The sequence below is a fragment of the Coccomyxa subellipsoidea genome (assembly GCF_000258705.1).
Source record: "Coccomyxa subellipsoidea C-169, whole genome shotgun sequence".
Classification (NCBI taxonomy): domain Eukaryota; kingdom Viridiplantae; phylum Chlorophyta; class Trebouxiophyceae; family Coccomyxaceae; genus Coccomyxa; species Coccomyxa subellipsoidea.
Genome location: NW_005178032.1, coordinates 885909 through 908143, shown reverse-complemented (window position 1 = coordinate 908143; position 22235 = coordinate 885909). Strand labels below are relative to the sequence as shown.

Sequence of the window (22235 nt, the reverse complement as noted above, 5' to 3'; positions counted from 1 at the left end):
GGCGCCTCGTGATGATAATTGACAAAATTAGTTGACGCGTGATGGTATCTTTAGTCTGCAGCTTGTTATTTTCGCCTCCTAAGGCGTAGGTACTGTCCTAGCCGATTCAATTAGTGTGTCACTGTGCGCACATGATTTATCTGCACGGCAATGCAGCGTGTTCCAGGCACATTCAGAGTAGAGGTCGCAGATGAGATGATAAATAATGATTGGCTCAGTGTCTCTGAGGGGCAACAGGGTCCTGCAGTGACATGTGGATCTGTTGAGTATTTGTAGTGCATGTCCAGTCTTGGATTTGGCCCTAGTGGCCACATAAATAAAGTTAGCATGCCAAGCATGGGGAGCTACCTCAGGCTGTAGAGGACAGTGCAATGACGCTTGCTGTAATCTGTGCAGCAGTCTTGCCGCAACCTGAGTGACTGGCTGACTGGGTACTGCCAAGGCGCAAGTGTGCAGCAGGATCAGCATGATGTTGCCACAAGTGCCACAGTGACTTTGTGGAACTTCCTTCAATTTTAAAGGTCCTCCAGGCCTAGGAGGAGGATTTCAGATCTGCAGGTCTATTCAGCTATTTGCAGGCATAGGTCTTCTGTGGCACGGGCGGGCTCTGACATGACGCGCGCTGGTTGCATGACAGCCAGTCAGTGAGGTTTCATCTGGACTACTCCGATCTGCACTGCAAAGTCTGCTCATCCTCTGCCCAGCTATGGGCACCTTGGCCAGCCCAAAGCCATTTCTGAAGGCATATGCTTCCACGTGGGGGAGCGGGTTCCGAAACGGCAACTGTTGGAGCTGCCGAGCCCATGACACATATATATACAAGAGCTCCAACGTTTTGGCGTCAGCGTCGTTGCAAGTCGAATTTTGGATGTGGGCGGCTGCGTCTCAACATAGGTCAGTCAAATGGACCACTTGCTTCCGTGCATAATAGGATTCGATGCACTGTGGAGTGCAGTCATATTGAGATCGGCACGAGACTGCCTGGATGTGGCATTCATACTTAGGTGTTGAATCCAGATGACAAACTGCGGAAGCACATTCCACACTTACTACGAAGTTCTTTCAGTATTTCACTTCGATCATTGTCCGTAGTGGTGACGAATAGTGTTGGAACGCATTGCTAGCGCATGCCGTCGCTCTATTCCAAGAAGTGTAGAAGATATCCAGTTTAATTTCGCTGCATCGACAGTGAAAGCAGCACGGACAAGAAGGAATCTGGTAAAGGTCGAATCCGAAAATTGACACCCGAGGCCTTTGACAGTGATGACCAACAAACAGTGGCTAGGATCACTGCATATGTGCACCTACCTTTTTAAAATACAGCTGCAGCTTGTGATGTGCAGCTTGGTCAGTCGTGTGAGCACTTGCTGAAAAGGCTTTTCCGAATTGTGTCGCAGGTAAACCATGTCCACATTTCTCACGGCCCTGGTCTTATCACCATCACTGGCCAAAGGCATGAACGATGGGTGCGTTTCAATCCGACAGAAGGTGCAGTGTCCAGATCAATTGCACATCGGTCTCCCAAGCCCTTATTGTTGCATCCATGGGCGGGTCATGGACGCAATTGGTCCTGAGACTTCCACAAGCTGATCCTCTTCAATGCCCCTCTGTGATGTTCTCATCAGACTCATGTTGGTGCAGAGCCTTCTGGGAGCTGCCTGATGAGCTTATGGCCATCATCACCTCGCACCTGACTGAGGATGAGGACAGGCACAGCCTGCGCCTTGTCTGCAAGCACTGGCGCAGCGCTGTCAACGGAAGCGTCTCGAGGTATTGATTTCGAAGCCAATCCTCAGGAATTTTCGATTCAACTTGCAACCAACTGTGACATGGTATACGAGCCAGCGTACCATGTCTCAGAAATACCACTGCACACGAGTGATCTTGGTGATGCGGTCAGGTCCATGCATCTCAAGAAAACACGAGTCTGAACTTCTAACTGCATGTGTGCGCAGGTTGAGCGGGAACATGTACTGGACATGTGACGTCCACCTCCTCATGATGCCTCTCTTCCCCAGCGTGGCCTATGTCAACCTCAGCCAGTGCGAGCTGGTCAGCCACATCCATTCTCTATCGGCCCTGCCAGCCCTCAAGCGCCTGGACCTCAACTGGTGCACAGGGCTCAATCCGGCCTCTCTCCATGCCCTGACTGCCCTGACAGGGCTGTCCCACCTGGACATGTCCGGCTGCGCTGACGCTGTCACTGATGACAGCATGCGCCATCTGGCAGGTACACGATGCTTACAGCAGGTCACTGGGACATGTCTGAGCTTCAAACTTACTCTTGTGCACCTTTTCATGATTCTGTCCATTCTGATGTGGTCCAATGTTATCAGAACGAGGTGACCAAGGTGTGTTCTTGAAAGAGATACCAGCACCGATCGAATGCCCAATTTATGTGGCATGGTATCCTACTTCTGCACGTCATGATTATGTGATCACATGTGTTCGATTCATTTGAGCTCAGCACATGCCGCAGATTTGCACCATAGCCTGGAGTGGCTCAGTCTGCAGGGCTGCCCCGCTGTCAGCAGCAGGGGCTTGGAGCCTCTGCAGTCCTGCCACAAGCTGTCCTACGTCGATCTCAGCGGTACCAGCGTTGTCAGCCTACAATCCCTCTCTGAGTGTATGTCCCTGCGGCGGCTGCGCCTCTCTGGGTGCGCGCGGCTGGCGGATGGCGCACTGCACAGCCTCACTGGCCTGCCGGCCCTGGGTGATCTGGACCTGCGCGGCAGCAAGCACCTGATCACCGCTACTCTGCTGAATGATCTGGCGCATCTCCCAGGTGTGCAAGTAATTCCTTGGTCGAGCTTTAGCACTTTGCGGGCAAAGCCCAATCATTAGCGTGACAAGCAGCATGTGTAAATCTGGTCGCTTGCATTTCTTTCTGTAATCTGAAGGTGTCAAAATCACCAAAGTATGACCGAGTGGCTGCAGTTCTCAACCTTTTGAAATAGATGTTCGTGCAGACCTCAGTGTTTCTTTGGCAGTGGGGCTTCCATATCTAAATTGCATTTCACCGCCTTGTCAGCACCAGAGATGAGACGGTGTGGGGCTCAGCATGTGTATTGTGGATATCATTATGACATTTGCATTTATGCATTTAAGAGACCTGTGAAACCTGTCGAAATAATCTTGAGGCTCTCTGGTCTTATGGGCACTCTTTCACTGTACATTTCCATGCCACAATTTTCTGATGTGTTGATGGTGTGGCCAGGTCTGCGCAAGCTGGACTTCGAGGGGTGCGAGGATCTGGCAGATGCCAGCGTGGACGGCCTGACGCGACTAAGCTCCCTGACTCATCTGAACGTCAGCGACTGCCCCACCCTCTCGCAGAGCGGCCTCAGCCGGCTGACAGGGCGCATGCCTCGCCACTGCGCTGTGTTCCACGGGTACTCCTGAGTGTGTAGAATGAACTCCAGTGCAGCTTGATCGTTGGACTGAGAAGAGAGCCTTGACACTGCATCACCCTGGTTGGGAGCTGATGGAGGGGCGGAACTTCCAGTGAGGCCTTTGGTCTGCACGTAGTACTGCACGCATGCATGATAACATATCGTTCGATTTTGCTCTCTGCTGGAACAAAGCCCCTTTTAAGTCACAGGGTTTCAGTCAGTGGGGGCCTGCATGCAAGTACAATAAATACAGCTGTGTGTCAACCTCCCTGGCAGCCCTATGGCTGACCTTTTTTGCTCGAGTGCCTCCCCTCAACATTAGTAAAGCATGTGCTCATGCTTTGAAGCTGTATTTCTAAGATGTGGTCCTGCAGCAGCAGATGCATCAACAGAAGTAGCTGAGCACTATTTGAAGTATTTCATGGCCGGGCATGGAAGTGGAAAGAACTTTGGGGCATTCGTTTGCTAAATATCATGGGATTGCATTTGTACGGAATTGGTTTATTCCATTCACCACTTGAAGGAATATACAGTATTGGTAATTTGTAAAGTATTGGGTGTTTCTGTGGTATACACGTGCATTTATTCTCGACTGACACTACTTTGACAGTTTGTGCTGTCAGTAGCAGCCGGAAGGTTGAACGATAGTTGCAGAGGTCATTTGTTGCCACTTGCTCGAGATAAAATTTATGAGAGTCCAGCTGCAGCTGCAGATTGCACAAACAAGGACAATTTGGACGTGTTGCGTACAACAAGTGGCTTTACAGCTGCTGCAAACAGAGAAATTTTACATGCCTGGAAGGATTGCAACAAATTTTATATTGCCGAGGATCAAACAAACTTTGAATTTAAGCCTGTGCCTCACTGCTGCAGACTTGTGATTTACAAGGAATTTGCTTTATTGCTGTGGATGCCTATAGTATGGGTGGTGGCTGTCATGCATGCATGGAAATGCTGGTTAATTAACCGCCTTGATTGAGCATGCTTTTGATCTTGAAACTGACTGTTTTGGACATGTAATATCGGAGTTGATGAGGGAGTGAATTGCAGCTTCATTTGCATCACCATGTCCATGCTGGCAGCATATCTGCAACAGCGGTGCTGGACATTGTAGCGATCAGTCATCACATGGAAATCCCAGCTGCAGCACCAAAGTCTCAAGACCACTTTTGTAATCCTCGGCGCATGTTGTCCTGATACTACAAGGCGCTGATTTTTATGTACATCACTGTCCTGCATCATCCAGGATTCTTTCTTCTTTTGTAGTCCCCACTGCGGCCCCCACTCTTGGCGTCAAGCCGGATGCTTGTAATGCAGATGTCTTTGGAGACTGCTTTGCACATGTCATACACTGTGAGGGCTGCTGTGCTCACAGCCGTGAGGGCCTCCATCTCGACACCAGTTTGCCCTGTGGTCCTGGCTTCTCCACGGATGGTTATCGCATTGCTCTCCATGTCCATCGACAGACTCACATCTACTCTGCTGAGGCTGATGTTGTGGCACAGGGGTATCAGCAGGCTCGTGTGCTTGGCACCCATGACCCCTGTTTCAGCCAAAGGAAATGCTGAGTTCATGCATGCATAACTCATATAATCACACGATACATATTGGATCCACCAGTCAGATTGAACAGATTGTGTGTATTCAGGTGCTACTTCCGGCAAGGGCTCTTACTATTCCATCAGAGTGGTGCAACATGCACCGACACAAAGAAGCGCCAGGTCATGCCTCAGACCTGCCAGCTGTGCAACTGTAATGACGTCCCCCTTCTTCATCTGGTTATCCCGCACAAGGTCAAATACCTTGGGACCCAGAAGCACTCGTCCGGAAGCAACAGCCACCCTGCTTGTGCTGGCCTTTTGCCCAACATCTACCATGGAGGCCTTGCCCGAGCTGCGCAGAAGCACCTGGCATTCAATTAGCACTTGTAACATCTTTATTGTGAGCATGCATGCATACATTCTGTAGGCCATAAGCATAACAGGCCTGAAAGGGATCTCTGTAGCATCAACACAAACCTGTCCACGTGAGTAAGGCCTGCAGGTGGTGCTGTCCTTGAGGAACTGCGGGAGGTAGGTCTCTTCTGACGGTCGGCTGAGCTCCTTCTCGAGGAGGGACGCCATGTGCTGAAGCATCTCACTGGTGAAAGAGTGTCCACGCTGCTGGCTGGTGTGCATTCCTGGTCATGTCTTCTAAGAGCATTGCCCCAGATGTCCCCAGATCCACTGCTCACCAAGGGTACTGCAGATGCTATCCTAGTACTTGCACTGATCAAAGGGCCTATAATTAATCCAGAACACCTTAGATGATGCCCGCTAAGTCTCATATCACGATCATGAACGAACGGCTATTGTGAATGGGGTGATCAAGGGTTTGGTAATCTGACCAGCATCAGATCTTTCCGCGATTGAACTGGATCAAATTTGTTACACATAGATTTGCAGAAGCTTGACAGCTTTACAAGTCGTTTCCCCGTCCTTTCCTCGCACATCACTGACCTTCTTAGATGCCAATGGAGATTGCCTTTTATTGCCTGCCCCTCAAAGACATGCATCCCTCCGGCAAGCCTCCGGATTTCTTCCGCCCAACACTTAGACAAGATTGAGCTTCTCCCTGTAAACATCGTCGTAGAAAACTGCGAATCGCCTTCCAGCTATGCCTTATTTTCCGCCGAAGCCGGTCATGAAGGTGTGCTGCTTCGGCAAGCAGCCCGATAGCCGCGATGTCTCTGAGGTGATCGACTCTGTAGAGCCGAACTCTGACTCTCCGACGAGCCACTTGGCTGAAACCGGCTTCATTTCCAAGAAAGTTGCTGTAGACTTGGCCGACTGCACTCTCAAGGTCGATGGCAAGCTGCTGAAGGTCCACACCCAGGTGAGCCGCGAGATAGCTTTGCCGCTCAGCACATTCCGCAGCCTCGTAATGCCAATAAATAAAGAGTAAAAGGGATTTAGATAACCGAGGCAATGGTTACATGTCAATCGGCGTGCGAAACAAACTTACGAGGAGTATTGAGCATCTGGACATTGAAGCCAGACCATCAAGCCTCTTGCTTCCACTTTGGCAGGTTCTTGCGATGAAGTCACCTCTGCTGGCAGACATGTTCATCTCCACAAAGGTGAGACATCAACACGCCTTTCTCTTGTGCAGATGAAGGCCTTCACAGTCCAAGGTTGAATGTAACCTGTCTTCATTGCAGTGCAAAGTCTACAAGACGTTCATGATGGATTGTGCCATCCTGGATAGCATTGCATTTGGATGCATCCGCATAGCTCCTCGGCCAATGTATCAGCTTGTGCATGTCACTTGCTGCAGGGGAAGGGAGGAAGCACAGCACTGAATGCTAGCATGCAGGGCATCTCCTTTGAGGCCATGCAGCTGTTTCTGCTCTACGTGTACACTTCAGACCCTGGCAGCTTGATCGACAGCTGGAGCATCGAGCAGATCCTGACGGTGGCACCCCTGGCAGACCGCTTCCAGGTCTTGCCATTGATAGATGCGTGCGACCGCGCCCTGCGAGGTGCGCAGGCACTGGAAATGCACAGACACTAGCATGCATGTGACATTAACACACAGTGAATCTGACATGTCTGTGATGAGATGCAAGTACCTTTACATGCATCTATCATGGTGCAAGGCACAGCTGTCATGATGCTTAGCTTAGGAGGCATGAGATGCAGCTGTCATGAGCTGCATGACAGGGCTGTTCTTGGAATGCAACTGCATGCAATGATGCTGATGATGTCTTTTGGCTTAAGGCATTTTTGTGTGAAGGCAAGGTGACGCTGAGCATGGAGCATCCAAAGGCAGCCTTGGACTGGGCCCTGCTGGCGGATCGCTGCCGGCTTCCAAGTCTGCAGGCATGTTTGTAAACCTTCTTTTGGGCCATTGGCATTTGTCTGACTGTTTCATGCTCCTCAGCAAATGGCTGCTGCCTGAGTAAGCTCACAATCACCCATACCACCTTCCATTCTCCTCCTGTCACCTGCATGTAACATGCAGCTGTGCATGAAGTCCCTAATCCTCAGCAGGGGCCTGCATAGTTGCCCTGCTGTGATGGCTGACAAATTGCAATGCACGGCTTGCAGGCGAAGTGTGAAGCATTCCTGGCTGGAAACTTTGGAGTGCTCAAGCATCATGTTGCACTGAATGAGCTGAGCAAGGACGCCTGGATGCGACTGATGTATGCGGCCAACCACAGTGGAACCTGCTGCATGGAGACTGTGCTGCGCCTGTGGATCACCAGGGGCTTCTTCTCCTATCCTACCAGGGCCTGAGTGAAACCGCTTCGAAGAAGGATATTTCATTCATGCTTTCATTCTATGAACAGAGCGCACAGTAGGTGCACGAACTCCCCTGAAGTTTGAAAAGTCTGCCGACATGTCTTGCAAGCAGACTGACTATCCGCTCAGCAGTTTGGCTGAAGGAAATTTGATGATGCGGAGCAGGTCATAAAAGCACCCGTTCAGGATAGCCTTATAGAAGTGGAACCCACTCTTAAGTGCCCTGTTTGTGCAAATGTCGCTAGTGTAGAAGGAATGCATCATCTGATGGCTTGATTTACCGTGAGGGTAGTGCTGTAGAAGCTCACTGTACAGACAGATTTTGTCGTGCATTGTTGCAACCATATAAGAAAGTCTCCACTTGCACTGGATGTCAGGATGGTGGCTGAAGTAGCACTGTGTTACAAAAGTGTCGACAAACTGAGGCAATTCCTTGCACTGATAGCTGGCATGTGCCTCACCATATCAATACCGTAACACTGCGGGAAATATGCTACGCTTGAGAAACTTCGCTGACCCCCAGAGAGACCACATAATCCACACAGTGGCACTTGCATTACTTTTGAAGCCATCATGGTTGCCACAATCAACGATCGTGCGGTACATGCATCTCAAGAGTGTTCAAACCTTTGCTAGGGACTATTGCATGCCCCATGGCTGCAGGGTCCACATAAGATCCAGACAACACCTGTGCTTTTCCACCTCCATCTTGTCAATGCAACCTCAGACTCAAGCTTGACAGTAGTCTCTCCATCCATTCCAAAGGCAACTGGGGTGCAGCAATTCTCTACGGCTGGACAACACAACAGCAAACCTGCCTACAAATAAAAAACATGCACCGAAATGCAGAAATGTGAAACGCCGGTCAACTGGCTCCTCCTTCAGAAGAGGCCCGGCGCAGATGCTTGGGCTTTTCCTTTGCAGGGCACGGTTGGGCTTCCCTGTCTGACTGCTGGGCAATTTGCTGTGCTGCACCGTGCTCTGATCTGCGCTTGGCTTGCGCCAGCAGGATCTCCGTCAGCCGCATGATCTCATAGCAGCTTGGGCGTGCTCGGGGGTCCTGTGGCCAACACACATCCCTTGTCAGTATGAAGTTGAAATTTTGATGATTACATCCTTGACATCATAGTAATGTCCGGTCTTCAAAAGGAACAGCAAAGTGCTCGACACTATACAGAGCTGACAACACATGCATGTGGGAAAGTTCGGAAGCAAATGTACAAGGAACATATTTGGAGTCTGAAATGTAGCAACCTGTGCCCAGCACTTCGCGATGAGACGGCGCAGGGGCTCAGAGAAGGATGCATCCATGGCGGGCCTTGCAGCCTTGATGGCCACTTGCACGATGATCTGGCATCACCACACAATCATGTCATCTCTCTGCTGACAGTCTCAGCAATTAGGGTGCAGCCTTGATAAGTCCCAACAAGACACCCACGATCACATGACTCTGCACAGTCTTACGCCTAACAAATTAAAAGATGCAGTCTCTGAATCCACTGGGAAGAAAGAAAATAATGAAAAAAAAAGAGCTCCATTGTGCAATTGTGTGAGGAAGGGCAACGCAGCGACTTGGCAATCTGCTGACAAGCAATGTAATTCTCCCAGTTACCAAGCTCCAACAGCCTGTAAGCACACCTGGAATGCATTGTTGAACTCGCGCCAGGGCGGCCTGCGAGTGGCGCACTCGTTGAGGATGGTGCCCAGAGCATAAACATCCACCTTCTCATCGCAGCGCGCGCCGGCAAACTGCTCCGGCGCCATGTACTGGGGCGTTCCATTCACATTTGTGGTGGACAGGAAGGTCTTTGCCGGGTCCTGCGCGTGCACAGCATGACTCCCTTGAGACTGACAAATGCACTGCTGGCCACTTAGGAGCATGTGTCACTAAGCAAAAGGTCCGGGCAGGCACGCAATGTCTTCCCTGCAAACCAACACACGTGTCATTCTCTGAAATTTCCAGAGATGAGCATCTGTGACTTCGCAGACGCTCATCACCTTTAGCAATGAGATCTCATGCATGTGCATTTTTAAGAATAATCTGCACATGGCAGGCTTCCTGAACGTCATGCACAAAAATGCAGGTTGCATGGAACCCACCTTCACGCGTGAGATCCCAAAGTCGGCGATCTTGACGCGGCCGGCACCGTCGATGAGGATGTTCTGGGGCTTGAGGTCTCGGTGGATGACGCTGGGGTGCATGTACGCCAGCCCCTCCGCCACGTCATGCGCAATCTGCGCCAGCAAGCAACCCAAGCACCCGCGCTTCCATCATCCTTTCTTGTAGAAATCTACTGGCTCATGCATGCAACCCATGCATTTGCCTCCAAAGCGTGATTGCTCAAGACAGATACATCTGAAATATGCGTTGGGATGTCCATTTTTTTAATTAAGGTGCAAAGCGTCGTCTTGTAAACATCGTCTTGTAAAGACCGTATGAGCCAGGTACAACACACAGCAGATGAATCCAATGCCAGGAGAGGTTGATCACAAGACAGCCAGCTGTGGAATGGAGCAGCACACCTGCAGGATTTCCAGGTGGGAGAGTCGAGGCTGGCTGGTGTTGTAAATGCGCTGGTGCAGGTTGCCTCCCTGCACCAGCTCCATCACCAGGCATGCACTTGCTGGGTCCCTCAGGCTGGCACCATACACCTGCATGCCCCACAACGCCATCATGCGTGCCTCCGTGCCTCCATGACGCATGCAGCCCCCTTGAAAAGGACTATAGGGCTTCCATGTAAAAATCGTGAATGGCAGAGAAATTGTGAATGGTTTAGCAGGGACGTACCTGAGCAGGGATTCACCAGACCAAGCTGCTCGTGCATGCATCCATGCTGATGTATGCAGCCCTCTTGGACAGGACGACAGGGCTCCCATTCAAAGATTGATGCCAGAGCAGGGATGCACCTGAAGAAGCTACTCATGCATGCTTCCATGCTGATGCATGCAGCCAATTTGAGTTGGACAGCCGGGGTTTTTTCTCATGATAATGGAGGGCAACTCAGAAATCACCTGGACGAGCCGCTCAGAGTTGAAGCGCGAAGCCAGCTGCACCTCACGGCGGAGCGCCTCGAAGTGCACCGTCTTCCCTCCGCCGTCCAGGCCCTGCAGCACCTGCGTGGCAGTATACAAGCATTCCATAAGTTCCTAAGGATACAACATGCACTTTGACTGTCATGGGAAACCAGTTGACTTTGTCCCGGGAAGGCAGCCGAGGGAAGCACACCTTCACAGCAACCCTCTTCCCTCGCCATGTTGCCTCAAACACTGTCCCAAAGCCGCCCTGTCCCTGAGCACATCATCACACCATCAAATTGGACAATTGTGCCAACATGAGGTGCTGCGCAGAAGAGGATGCAATCCGCAAAGACAATCATGTGGATGGCTGGAGGACATACCAGGCATGTCCTCAGGTGAGGCTTGATCTCAGCCTCAAAATCGACGTCCATGTCGATGTTTGCAGGCGGGGGGATCCCCATGGAGATGGGAGGCGGCAGCGCTGCCAGCGGCGGCAGGTTGGCAGCCGATGACATGGCGCGCCGCAGTCGCCGCCTGGTGTACCAATGCATGACTGATCGTCACATGCGATGCCGTTTGAGGCACTGGTGCAGGCGTGACAGCCTTGTGTTGCGGTAAGGACACTGACATTTGGTTGACAGTCCAGCTGAGCATGCACACGTAGAGTAAGCAATGAATGTGCCAGACCTGTCGAGAGGAAGGTCCTCCCCCCGCATGTCATCAGGGATCTGTTGCACCGCCCCCGTCCACGACTTTACCCTCCTGAGGCCCACCTTCCCCTGTGCAATTTGCATGGACCATGCATCACTTTGACATGTCACAATTGTGGGTTGCAACCATGCCAGGGGCAAGTTTCATTTTCACATTCTGAAGTCCTGCCCCCACAACAATCATGAGGTTTGTAAGGTGAGGGTAGTAACAGACATGACACTCTCCTAAGAACAATGGTGGAGCATAAATGCAGGATTCTCACCGAGTCTGTTCCTTCCTCGGCAGCCCAGTCCATGGACATGCTGGAGTCATCCCCGCTGGACAAATTGGGAGCTGTCTGCACTGACCGATTGGCCGGATGCCCAATCCCTCCGTTCTCCCTCTGCCACCCATACCTGCATCCACCATGGGTACATCACTCAATTCATCATTCCCCTTACATCACAGACCACCGCATGCCATGGAAGTTTCAGAATTCCAGAAAATACTCAGAGCAACAGCAAAGAAACAATTTGTGACGCTGTGTGCGTCGAGCTCAAGGAAAGCCAAAGACAGAGAAGGCTATAAGGCTGTCGTAGAAAGGCTGCTGCAATGCATTCTCATGGATCGGAAAGGCGTGTATAATAATACTAATAATGCGTCATGCATGTCTGCAGATATTGTGGTGCATCTGGATAAACGTGAGAGCAGGGACGTGCCTGCCCAAAGAGGCTGCAATCTTGGGGAGATTGTGCCTGTCTGGGGAGGCCACTGCATGTCCATTCACATCGAGGCCGTAGGGGTCCCCCAGCCAGCGAGGGGTCCGCCTGTGCCCAAGCATGTCCCCTATTAGATTAGGTGACTGCCTGCCGCGCATGCTGCCGTCGCCACGTGGACTGCCTGCCCAGTCCGAGACCACAGCGCTGCGATACCTGCAGGGACAACTCATTGTACTGCAGCATGCATTTCAAATTTAGCTGGTTGCCATGCAAGGTAAGGTAGAGTCACACAATCCCCTACAGTATCTGCAGGGACAAATCAGTGCACTGCGGCACGCATCTCAGTCAGCTAAGTGACATGTGAGAAAAGTTTCAGCCACTTCATGACCTACACATGCATGCAGAAGACCATTTTGCAACAAAAGTCTGCACATGAGATTACCTGTCCTCCCAGTCATTGGGTAGAGTGCCCTGGACGAGGGGGTTGGTGAAGAGCAGGAGGTCAGACGGCGAGTTTGCTATGTAGCCATAGGGTGCCCGAGTCACAGGACTCGCCCCACCATCTGCAGAAAAGAGCAGTTCTCAATTATCCAGACATTTCCATTGGCAAATCTGCACCTGATATATCCGTGTGGGGAGCCATGCAAGTTTTCTCATGCAAGTAACACAAATACTGGACATCCACAACTGCAGCAAAATGTACCATGGATGGTGTCCTAGGAGGCATTCTCAAGGAGTTTTCTATACAGGCTGAACTGGTCTCGCCTCTCTGTGCCAGTTGGGCCTCCCCCATCCAGCGCTGCACAGCAGCGCCCCCCACCGCTGCATCCCTGGCGTTGCCGCCCCTCAGCAGGCGCATCGGCAGATGCCCGGCCGCCTGAATGTGGCCCGCACCTGTGCATGATAATATCAATGCTTACTAGTGATTACTCATTCCATGAGACCATATCAAGTCTGTGCTCTCTGAAAAACTTGACATTTACATGGTACCAAATGGTATCAGATTTGGCTCCTCTTTCAATTGTACCTATGAGCACCACCCAAATTCTGGATTAGCCCTGCAGGACAGCAGAGACATGCAATGAAACATCACCTGGCAGGTCTGCAAGCCCACTCAGCAGCCGGTGCGGAGCATGGTGTACGTGCTGCTGCTTAGGGCTTCCCACGGCTCCAGCATGCAGCTCCATTGCCGGACTCGCAGCCTTGCTCGCTGCCAGCTCCTCGCTGATGTCAGCAGGCGGCCCATGCGGCCGCAGAGCCTGCAAAATCCAGACACATGCATTTTGCCTTACACCTGTGGCTTTGCATGAGGATTTGGAGATGAGAAAATGGAGCGGGACGTGTCTCAAGACCCGCTCCTGAACATTGATTTATGACAATCATGACGCTGTGGGTGCGAGGGGCCTGGATCATGGCAAATGCTGCTCTCTTTTGGCTCACCAGCTGGGGTGCATTATGGAGATCCTGCCCTGCCTTGCTCTTACGCCAGGGCACCAGGGCGGCAGTCCTGCGGCGGCCGTCAAGGAAGGGCTCCTGCGAGTCGGCTGAGCCCTGCTTGTACGGTGGCCGCAGCGCGATTGGCAGGCCACTGTGGGGGCTGCCGGGATCCCTGGGGCTGGACTTGCTGTCGAGGCTCCTCAGCTTGCGCCGCCGGTGCCGCCAGATGATCAGATACAGCGCTGCGCAGACAGCAACGGCCGCCAAAGCACTGCCAGCAGCTGCATTGGAACATACCGCAATATCAAAGGCATGCCAACAGCTGCATCGATCATACCACAAAACTGAAGGCATGCAGCAAAATTTGCACCATGTCCCAATTACACGCACGTCTTGCATATTGTAGCATGCATCAATCATCTTGTGAGCAGAGTGCATTTTAAGTGTCCGGGGAAAGGCTTGCCTGCAATGCCTCCTATTACGCCGCTGCTGATGGACGCCGAGCTCTTCTGGGCTGCAGGCACTGAAGTGACTGGGCCCGGGCCCGGGGCAAAGGGTGGCACGGGGGCTGCAGCAGTCGCAGGCGCCACAGGCGCGCCAAGCCCCGGCTCTGCCTCAGCTAGGCGCTGCCCAATCGATGCACCAGGGCCCAGTACGGCAGGTGAAGGCGCTGTCGCAGGCGCACTGCTAGCTTCTGGCAGTGGGGCAGGAGCGGAAGGAGTTGGAGAGGGAACAGCGGGGGAGGGAGACGGGGCGCCCTCTGTACAGTTTCCGGACGCGCAGTTCAGGTTGGCTCCCCTCAGGGCTGCTGGCACAGGGGTCGCAACAGGGGGCCAAACATCTGGAATGTCAGCTGCCACTGGCTTGTTGTCCACGGTGTAGCAACAGTACAACGTTGACAGGCCGCAAACCTGTTTGTTGCAAGCGCAGAGCACAGTCAGGGACGAGTCAGTGCCTCTTACTTTCTGTGTATGGGTGCTCATTCAGATTTGTGACATGGAATCGACGGGAATCATAGTGTGGGCCATTCATGCGGGACACACTCACTTGCCCAATGGGTACTGATGACACTGATGTCCCAGCAGTGGAGTTTGACTGTCCCTGCCAAGCGTGACATCCCACTTAGCTTCATCCTTGCATGCATGGAGGCATGTGACAGACGGAGGTTGCATGGGACTGACATCACAAAGTTGCAGGCTGTCGACTTGCAGACTGTCATTCTAAGATGTCTAGTGCTGAAAGCAGAATCTCAGCATCCATTTGAGCATGTGACAATGGCAGTCTCCCCGTGCCGTAGCAAGATGATAAAAAGGGATCTTACCCCTCCTACGCAAGCCACAGAATTGATGGAAGATGGAGTGGGCATGGGTGGCTCTGCATTGGCCCCAGCCACTGCCACCTGCGCAGCAGCTCAGATTTGTGGATGGAGCTGCTGAACCTTAAGTTTAGTAAGCAGGCCCATAAGCTCTACAGAAATGCAGTGGAAAGACACAAGCAGGTTCATATGCAGTTGTGTTGATGGAGATTTGAGCACACCGCAACAGGCTGACCACCCCAGGCAATGCCATTGTCCAGGAAAGCAGGGATGTGGGTGTTTGGCTCTGCCAGACGCGGCACAATGTTGGTAGTGTTGCTGCAGCAAGCATCACAGCGTAGTCAGCCATTGCATCACTACTCATGCATGCATGCCCTTCACAAAAAAAATAAGATGCTTCTGACAGCCTGAACTGACAAATAGTTTGTCTTGTGGGTGCGACTGTTCGGATTTACCTGATAGGGGCGCTAGATCTGGGTGTGTCAAGATATGAGTAGTCTGAGCTGGCATTCATCTCTCGCAGGAACTGGCGGCTCTCAATGCGCAGCAATGCCTCATACACACTGACTTTGGGTGCCCCAGAACCACGGCCCCCTGATTCTGTTGTTCTGCAGACAAATAAACAAGGGCTGAAATGAAGATCTTGCATGCACGAATCTAGCAATCATGAAAGTCAAAAGTTGCAGATAGCTTAGTTTTGGTCATGGGAGTGAGTCTGGTGCTCACTGGTCCCGGACACTCGTCTCCGTCTCATTCAAGAGGACAGCAGCGCCGGTCTTGAAGCCTAAGTTCAGGACATAACGTGCTCCATTTACGTTTGGCAGACCAGTAGTGATGTTGTACGTCAAGTCTCCACACGCTGCAACAGCAACAATCTCAAGTCTGAATTCTCAGATGACGCCTTACCTATTCACAATGTGTGGCATCCCTCAGTGGCATGCATGGTGTCATTTGAAAGGAGCCTGGTTGCAGCACTCACTTGTTGTGGTGTCTAGACAGTTCATGGTGAACTGTGAGAGCGGATCTGCAGCATCAGGGATATCTGACGGTCCATTGAACCAGTACTGCAACTTTATGCGACCAGCATCAATGCTCCCATCCTGCCCCAAGTTTGCCACCCTGCATGCACACATCTCACAAGACCTCACTCAATCTCCACCAGCCTTAATCAATGTTTTGAGCTGCTGCAGAGGTGAAGAGAAAAAGCATAGATGTTTCCATACCTGACAAGGAATGTGATGAGAGAGTTGATGTCGCTCTGCCAGCTGCTGCCGGACTGGTCCTGGTTCTGCAGGTAGACCACTGGCGCGTACTCGACATACAGCGGCGAGGGCTTTGTGATCAGGTTCTTCCCCGCCTGTGCCACCTGCTCTGGCGCAGCAGAGGGTGCAGACGCAGGGGAGCCGCCTTGCGGCTGCAGGGGAAGTTGCGCGCACACAAGATTGTTGAACGCCACATCATTGATGGGCGCCACCTGTGCACAGCATTGCTTCCTTTTTGATGCATGAACCTGAAATTGCCACTTGTCTTAAACTATGCGCTGCATGCGTTGCAAGCTCACAGCACCCTGTGTCTCAGGATTCACTGGTGCTGAATTTCTGATCATTACCCTGTACGGGGCGGACAGAGTGGGCATTGCTGCCTTAGTGCCCAGGAATGAGACGCTGGTCCAGCTGAAGGGCTTGACAGTATTGTTGGGAGACAGGCTCTCCAGCTGCACGCTGCTGCCATTCAGCTTCAGCACATCCACCCCAGCTGTGTATATGTTGCCTCCCTGCACTGTCTCCCCAGCTGTGAAGCTCCACCCCAGTCTCCAAGTGTTGACAGTTGCCTGCAGTACAACAATCGACATCCGTTGATGTGTAGATTGCTGCACAACACTGCCTGAACATCCAGTTGATTATCCAGCGTCCTGGTGCTAGTGTATCTGCCTGAATAAGGTCCAAAAGTGATGGATCGCGTACGTTGTTGGAAAAGACGCCAATCTTGGCAAAGAAGATGGGAATGTCTGAGAAGTCGCCAGGGCCTCCAGCACCATTGGTCCTTGATGCAGCTGCTAGAGGCGCCTGTCCCAAGCTGAGCTCATAGGACACCGTGATGGGACAGGAACTCGCGCTGACAGTGATGCCATAAAGACTCGTGCCCAATAAGCAGACTGCGATCAGGAGCGCTGTCCCCTTTGCAGGAGAGCAGGCGCAGCATCCCCGTTCAGGCATGCACCAGTGAGGCATCATGTGCCTGCAAGCCAACGAGCACTGCCTTGGGCATCCCTGAAGGTAATGCTATCACGCTTTTTCAAGCTTCAAAAGTGACGCCTTGCCTTCTCTATTTTCTAACACCAACTGAATCACACTTGAAACTTTGTGTATTTGTACTGGATTTTGTGCTGGATTTCGAAACTCCAAATTGACTCCATAGCGTTCAACAGCTGTGCTGCATGGGAAAAGACTCACCTTCCGAAAAAGTGCTCTGCTTCCTCATTTTGTTGAACCCCGGCTGGCAGCCACGGTGGCCACGGGATTGAAGGCCAGGTGCCCTCGGATGCACCAGCTGCTCTTCCTCACAGCTTGATCCTCTTGGCAGGACACTGATCTTGCCAACTACGTGATCAGCAGCAAAACGATGACGCTGGCGAGCGGCAGCAAAGATTGTCTTTCTCTGAGGCGTTCCTTGGCAAGGCTGATACTGACGAATGATCCCTTCGCTCTTATGGCTGCCCTGCCCAGAAGGATGCTCATGCGACTGTAACTTTAGTCTAAGGGCCCTATTTTCCCATCTCAAGAGCCGCCTGCTCCATGCAGAAAATGCCTTCGAGAAAGAAGATGAGAGGCCCTTCCAAGATCGTCCCAATTAGAAGGCAATAAATCCGTGCTTCTCGATGGCAGCCTTTCACAAGGTCGATCGCGGACGTGTGGCGAAAGGAAGACTGACGAGAAAGTAGTCATGATCAGTGCAATGTTGGAGTGGTTTCATGGGGTAATGGCGTTTGTCACACAGGCTGTCTGCATGCTAGATGCTTCAACAGCTTCCTTGGCTGTGATGTTCTGGGTTCTCTTGCAAGAAGAAGGAGCTATTCTGCTGCGATGGTGTGAGAGTGAGTGACACATAAAGCTCTGCCTCCCGATTCACCAGGCCTTGATAACTGAGAGCATCGGTGCCGGCACCAGGCAGGGGGCAGTTGTAAAGCTCTCTGTCATGATCAACATGCAGTGAGGAGTTCCTCTCGAGAGGAGCAAATGATACATTACCAGCCCAGAAAATGATTGCCTGCTGGTGTGACTCAAACGAGGCAGATGATGCTTGAGGCATCAGGGAGCATGGAACGCACTGCATGCATATGCGCATGCGCCTTGTGCCATGGACCAAACAGCCTGTAGTTGGCAATGCATGATCAACGACACAGAGCACTCAGCACTGGCAGGGGTTGTGTGTCATGCAAACTTCGCGCCAGAAAAGACATTACAGGCAAACTACCGTACATCTTCAGACGACAGCGTCGAATCAATACGTTGGTGCTTCCTCAGCCCACCAGATATAACAAAGGAATTAAGGTTCGAAGGAGCAGGCTCTTCCGGCTCTTGTACAACAGACTGATTGGACAACAGACTGACTGAAAACGTGGTGAACGTAATGACCCAAACACACATGGAGGACCAACCTCCTTAACGAGTCTTGATTTGACACTGTTTCCCCAATTCAACATTTCTTGAAGACCTCAATGGTATCGCGCGTCATCATTTGGGTAAAACAGGCACACGGCAGCGCAAGCTTGTCTCAGATTGCAACCTCAGTGGGCGCGGGGCGGCCAACATCCATTGCTGGGGCGTCCATCTCAGGAGCAGGCTTGGCAATCCTGGCTGCGGTGGTGTGACGGCGGACCTTGCCATTCTTGCGAGCCTTGGGCATCACACTGGCGGGGGCTCCCTGGTTGCAGCCAACTGTCATGGGCGGCATCAGCATGACCTGAGGCATGGAGTTGCTCGGCATGAATTGGCCCACGTTGGGCATGGCACCAGTGGCTGGCGCCCCCATGTTTTCCACAGGCATCCCTGCAAACCCCCAAATGACTTCTTCTATCAGTCCCTGCCTCAAGTCCCTGCCTCAAGTACTGATAGGGGGACGTGATCTGCAGTAAGGTTGGGGTTCAGCAGGGAATCGCATGGGGCATGCATGCACTGACAGGATGGTCCCGCAGTTGAGAGGGAGCACACCATTGGAAGTGTTGGCTGCCTGGAACAGGTGCTGCATCTGCAGCGCCTGCAGCAGCTGGCTCTGCTGAGCCTGCAGCTGCTGCGAGTACGCGGCCTGCTGCACCAGCTGAGCGATGTCCAGCCCAGCCTGACCCTGCGCGCAATATCAGCCCAAGATGTTAGAACGCGGTAGTTTCCCCAGTAGCGGCATGACTCGTGGCAATGAGGACGACACCAAGCAGCATCTGCCCTGAAATCCAAAAATGCATGATGAGCGTGGCTTCCTTATTGCACCAATTCCTCCGCAAGCGCAATCTTTTCAGGGGGTTATGAAGCAAGGACAAGCACAATGACGCACCTGCTGGGGGGCGACAGATAACTGGTTGGATTGGGTCAGGAGCATGCCCAGCAGCGCAGCAGTGGTTGCCGCAGGGTCCACGGCGGGCGCGGCCGGAGGCGCGGTTGCGCGTGCGGCCGGCACGGTGAAAGGTGCCACGGTCAGCTCGTTCTTGCGCGGCAGCAACACGCGGATGTTCCACTGGGCCTCTTCCGGCAGCTTGCTGACGACACCCAAAGTCACCAGCTGCTGCATCACTCCCTGCAGGCCCAACACACACACGTCAATGGAGACGACAATGGAAACATGGAGCAGCCAAAGGTTTGCAGTGAAGCAAGCATGACGAGTGGGGGGTCTTCTGCACACCTGCAGCTGCTTGATGTACTCGACAGTGCTGTTAAGGAAGGTGGCCTTGTCCATTTTCTCCTGGCCGGGCATCAGCGCCTTGAGCGCAGCAAACCTGCAGCAGCATAGCTGAGCAGCGTCAGCCAGAGCCGATAGAAGTCAAGTTAGGGCTGTGATGCTGTTGCCGGGGATCCTAAGCGTGCAGTGTTGTAGGGTACATCGGCAGTCGCACCCTTCATTGATGCGATCACGGCGACGTTGCTCAGTCTGGACGTGGCGCAGGCCAGACTTGACAGGCTCAGACCCAGTCTTGGGCACCTTGGCACACCTCTCCAAATCAAGATCCTGGTCGGAGTGGTTGTTCCGGACGTCATCGCGAGACATAGACTCCAGCTCCCTGCATACACACACAGATCATCATTCCAGCTGCTCAAGCTGGGATGAGCTGCTCAGAGGCTTCCAGCCTCTGAGAAGCCCCTAGCAAGCCCACCTGCGCCGGCCCCAACATCGGTGCGTCCTCAGGGAAGCAAGAACTATAGAATCTAGGACGCTGCAACATCGGTCCAGCCACGGAGCAAGGGTGTCTTGCGTGTTCTATCCGTCATCCTTCCGCCCTGACATCGGGGTTCAAAACGGCTTCTCAGCCAGGCGTTCGAGATAGATAATCCGAAGCGCCTCGATCGCGCGTTACAGCACCATCACCACGGCAGAACCAGCTTGGTTCGAGGTGTTTTCCCAAGACTCCTGTTCCACGTGTGGGCGCAACCACTACACGTGCCTTTGCAAGGAAGAAAAAACAATTCTGCTGGTGCTGGTGCCCGAGCACACCTCACGGAGTGAGCAACGAGGCCTTCCAGACCGTCGGTGGGCGCTTGCATCGTTCTCGATTGGCCGAAAGCCGAAAGGCGCGTGCAGATTTGCGGCGAAGGAGAGCGCGTGCTGCCTGGTGCGGGCAGTCTGCGCAAGGCTTTCGGCTGCCCTCTCAGAAGTTCTGGCTTGCTTTTGGCGCAACGAGAGCCACTCAGCAACAGGCACAGCAACACCGACAACAGGCACAACACTGGCAACAGGAAGCGGCGGTTGAGGTTCTGGCAGTCAGAGAGGCGTTCAGCTGGTTAGCCATGGCTTATAACACCCTGCGCTTCGCACTAAGATGGACAGAAGGCAAGAGCACTCAAGTCTAATGAGGAAGCGCCTTGCTTGAATCCTGAGAGATGTGAAAAGAGAGTGAGATTGGCCGAATATTGCGTTCTAGAAAGGCAACGCCGTTGGCTGGGACAGGGCATCATGGAGCGCAATGATTTCGACAGCTGCTGCTTTCGACTACAATTCGCACTTTGCAAATGTCTGATGCCCTTCTGATGCTATTTCCTGTGTATTGGGCATCGTAAAAGTCAGAATCCCGAATGCGTTGCATCTTGCTCACCACAATTTACCTGGCGGAAACATGGTCCACTGTAGCTTGTGAGGTTATCATCAGCAGAGCATCATTTTAGATGCAGGCTCTTTCCCCACAGAAATCTTGTATAGTGGTGATGGGGGTTTCAGGCTGTGGGAAAAGGTGAGATCGGTCTCAGCTGTCACACGATACTTGCTTGCTTTGCGTAACTTGCTGATCTCATCTTATCTATTGTACTCAACAGCATTGATACATGTCTCCACGGTGTTCCAGAAACTGCCCTCTGAATGTGTTGCAGCTCTGTTGGAAGGTGCCTGGCTGCGCACTTGCACTGTACTTTCCTTGATGCTGATGACTATCACCCAGCATCAAACGTAGGTGAGATCACTATGGATTTGGCACTTCTGAGCTGATTGATGCCCCCAGGAGGACAGCCCTCTTTGTCTTCACTGTCAATACTGTCCAGTGAATAGCCGCATCGACTGCCTTAATGTTTGCAGCGCAGAGAAGATGCAAGCAAGCATTCCCCTCACGAATCAGGACAGATGGCCTTGGCTGCAAGCGCTGGCCCATCTCATTGACCAGCACCTGAACTCTGGCGAACACATTGTAATGGCGTGCTCAGCGCTGAAGGAGTCTTACAGGGACATTCTGAGAGGGCGGCACCCGGAGAGCGTTGAATTTGTGAGCCAGCATCTGAGCGCTTGATTTGCTTGCTGAAGTGCGACTGATTTCGCCATTGCTGTGCCTGTGAGTTTGCACAGTCCTCCGGCAAGCCAGGAATGTGATTTGCAGGTCCTTTTGAAAGTATCTCGTGAGAAGCTCTCGCAAAGACTGCAAGCCCGTCAGGCGCTACGAGCACATTTCATGCCTGCTGCTCTGCTAGACTCACAGCTGGCAACTTTAGAGGACAGCGGATTTGGCATGACAGTCGTTTCAGGTAGGATGTGCCCTGAATTTACATCCAGCACCTTGCTGGTGTCCCTTGGGCACAATCTGTCAAAATTGCACTCCCTCGAAGTTATCTTGGACTTTGTGCAGGGGAGGAGCCAGTGGAGCAGATAGTCTGCAGCATACTGGACAGAACGGAGAAATTTGAATAATGGACAC

At 52.5% G+C, this 22235-nt stretch overlaps 5 protein-coding genes across 5 annotated transcripts; 3 read left to right on the top strand and 2 right to left on the bottom strand.

The window, feature by feature from the left end:
- Nucleotides 1-1455: 1455 nt before the first annotated feature.
- On the top strand, nucleotides 1456-3402 carry COCSUDRAFT_56335 (RNI-like protein; the record flags this gene model as incomplete). The annotated part of the gene is made up of 5 exons (XM_005646375.1): nucleotides 1456-1466; nucleotides 1642-1770; nucleotides 1956-2230; nucleotides 2480-2785; nucleotides 3218-3402. The coding sequence occupies 5 exons, from the start codon at nucleotides 1456-1458 to the stop codon at nucleotides 3400-3402; spliced, it is 906 nt and encodes a 301-aa protein (XP_005646432.1).
- Nucleotides 3403-4630: 1228 nt separating this feature from the next.
- Nucleotides 4631-5269, bottom strand: COCSUDRAFT_37164 (putative molybdenum cofactor biosynthesis pathway protein; the record flags this gene model as incomplete). The annotated part of the gene is made up of 2 exons (XM_005646374.1): nucleotides 4631-4935; nucleotides 5128-5269. The coding sequence occupies 2 exons, from the start codon at nucleotides 5267-5269 to the stop codon at nucleotides 4631-4633; spliced, it is 447 nt and encodes a 148-aa protein (XP_005646431.1).
- Nucleotides 5270-6047: 778 nt separating this feature from the next.
- On the top strand, nucleotides 6048-7669 carry COCSUDRAFT_42915 (hypothetical protein; the record flags this gene model as incomplete). The annotated part of the gene is made up of 5 exons (XM_005646373.1): nucleotides 6048-6266; nucleotides 6460-6510; nucleotides 6708-6912; nucleotides 7167-7171; nucleotides 7481-7669. 5 exons carry the CDS (start codon nucleotides 6048-6050, stop codon nucleotides 7667-7669), a joined length of 669 nt encoding a protein of 222 aa, XP_005646430.1.
- An 871-nt stretch (nucleotides 7670-8540) lies between these two features.
- Nucleotides 8541-20604, bottom strand: COCSUDRAFT_56332 (hypothetical protein; the record flags this gene model as incomplete). Its single annotated transcript, XM_005646372.1, has 31 exons — nucleotides 8541-8735; nucleotides 8930-9025; nucleotides 9314-9493; nucleotides 9776-9910; nucleotides 10199-10327; nucleotides 10688-10789; nucleotides 10902-10964; nucleotides 11074-11227; nucleotides 11381-11472; nucleotides 11667-11799; nucleotides 12085-12315; nucleotides 12545-12665; nucleotides 12850-12996; nucleotides 13196-13361; nucleotides 13543-13781; nucleotides 13877-13883; nucleotides 14022-14450; nucleotides 14861-14938; nucleotides 15076-15172; nucleotides 15310-15462; nucleotides 15581-15713; nucleotides 15834-15973; nucleotides 16078-16328; nucleotides 16464-16685; nucleotides 16819-16920; nucleotides 18641-18903; nucleotides 19066-19198; nucleotides 19403-19642; nucleotides 19748-19841; nucleotides 19959-20123; nucleotides 20555-20604. The coding sequence occupies 31 exons, from the start codon at nucleotides 20602-20604 to the stop codon at nucleotides 8541-8543; spliced, it is 4740 nt and encodes a 1579-aa protein (XP_005646429.1).
- A 618-nt stretch (nucleotides 20605-21222) lies between these two features.
- Nucleotides 21223-22190, top strand: COCSUDRAFT_83483 (hypothetical protein; the record flags this gene model as incomplete). The annotated part of the gene is made up of 4 exons (XM_005646579.1): nucleotides 21223-21287; nucleotides 21424-21503; nucleotides 21631-21809; nucleotides 21921-22190. 4 exons carry the CDS (start codon nucleotides 21223-21225, stop codon nucleotides 22188-22190), a joined length of 594 nt encoding a protein of 197 aa, XP_005646636.1.
- Nucleotides 22191-22235: the final 45 nt, after the last annotated feature.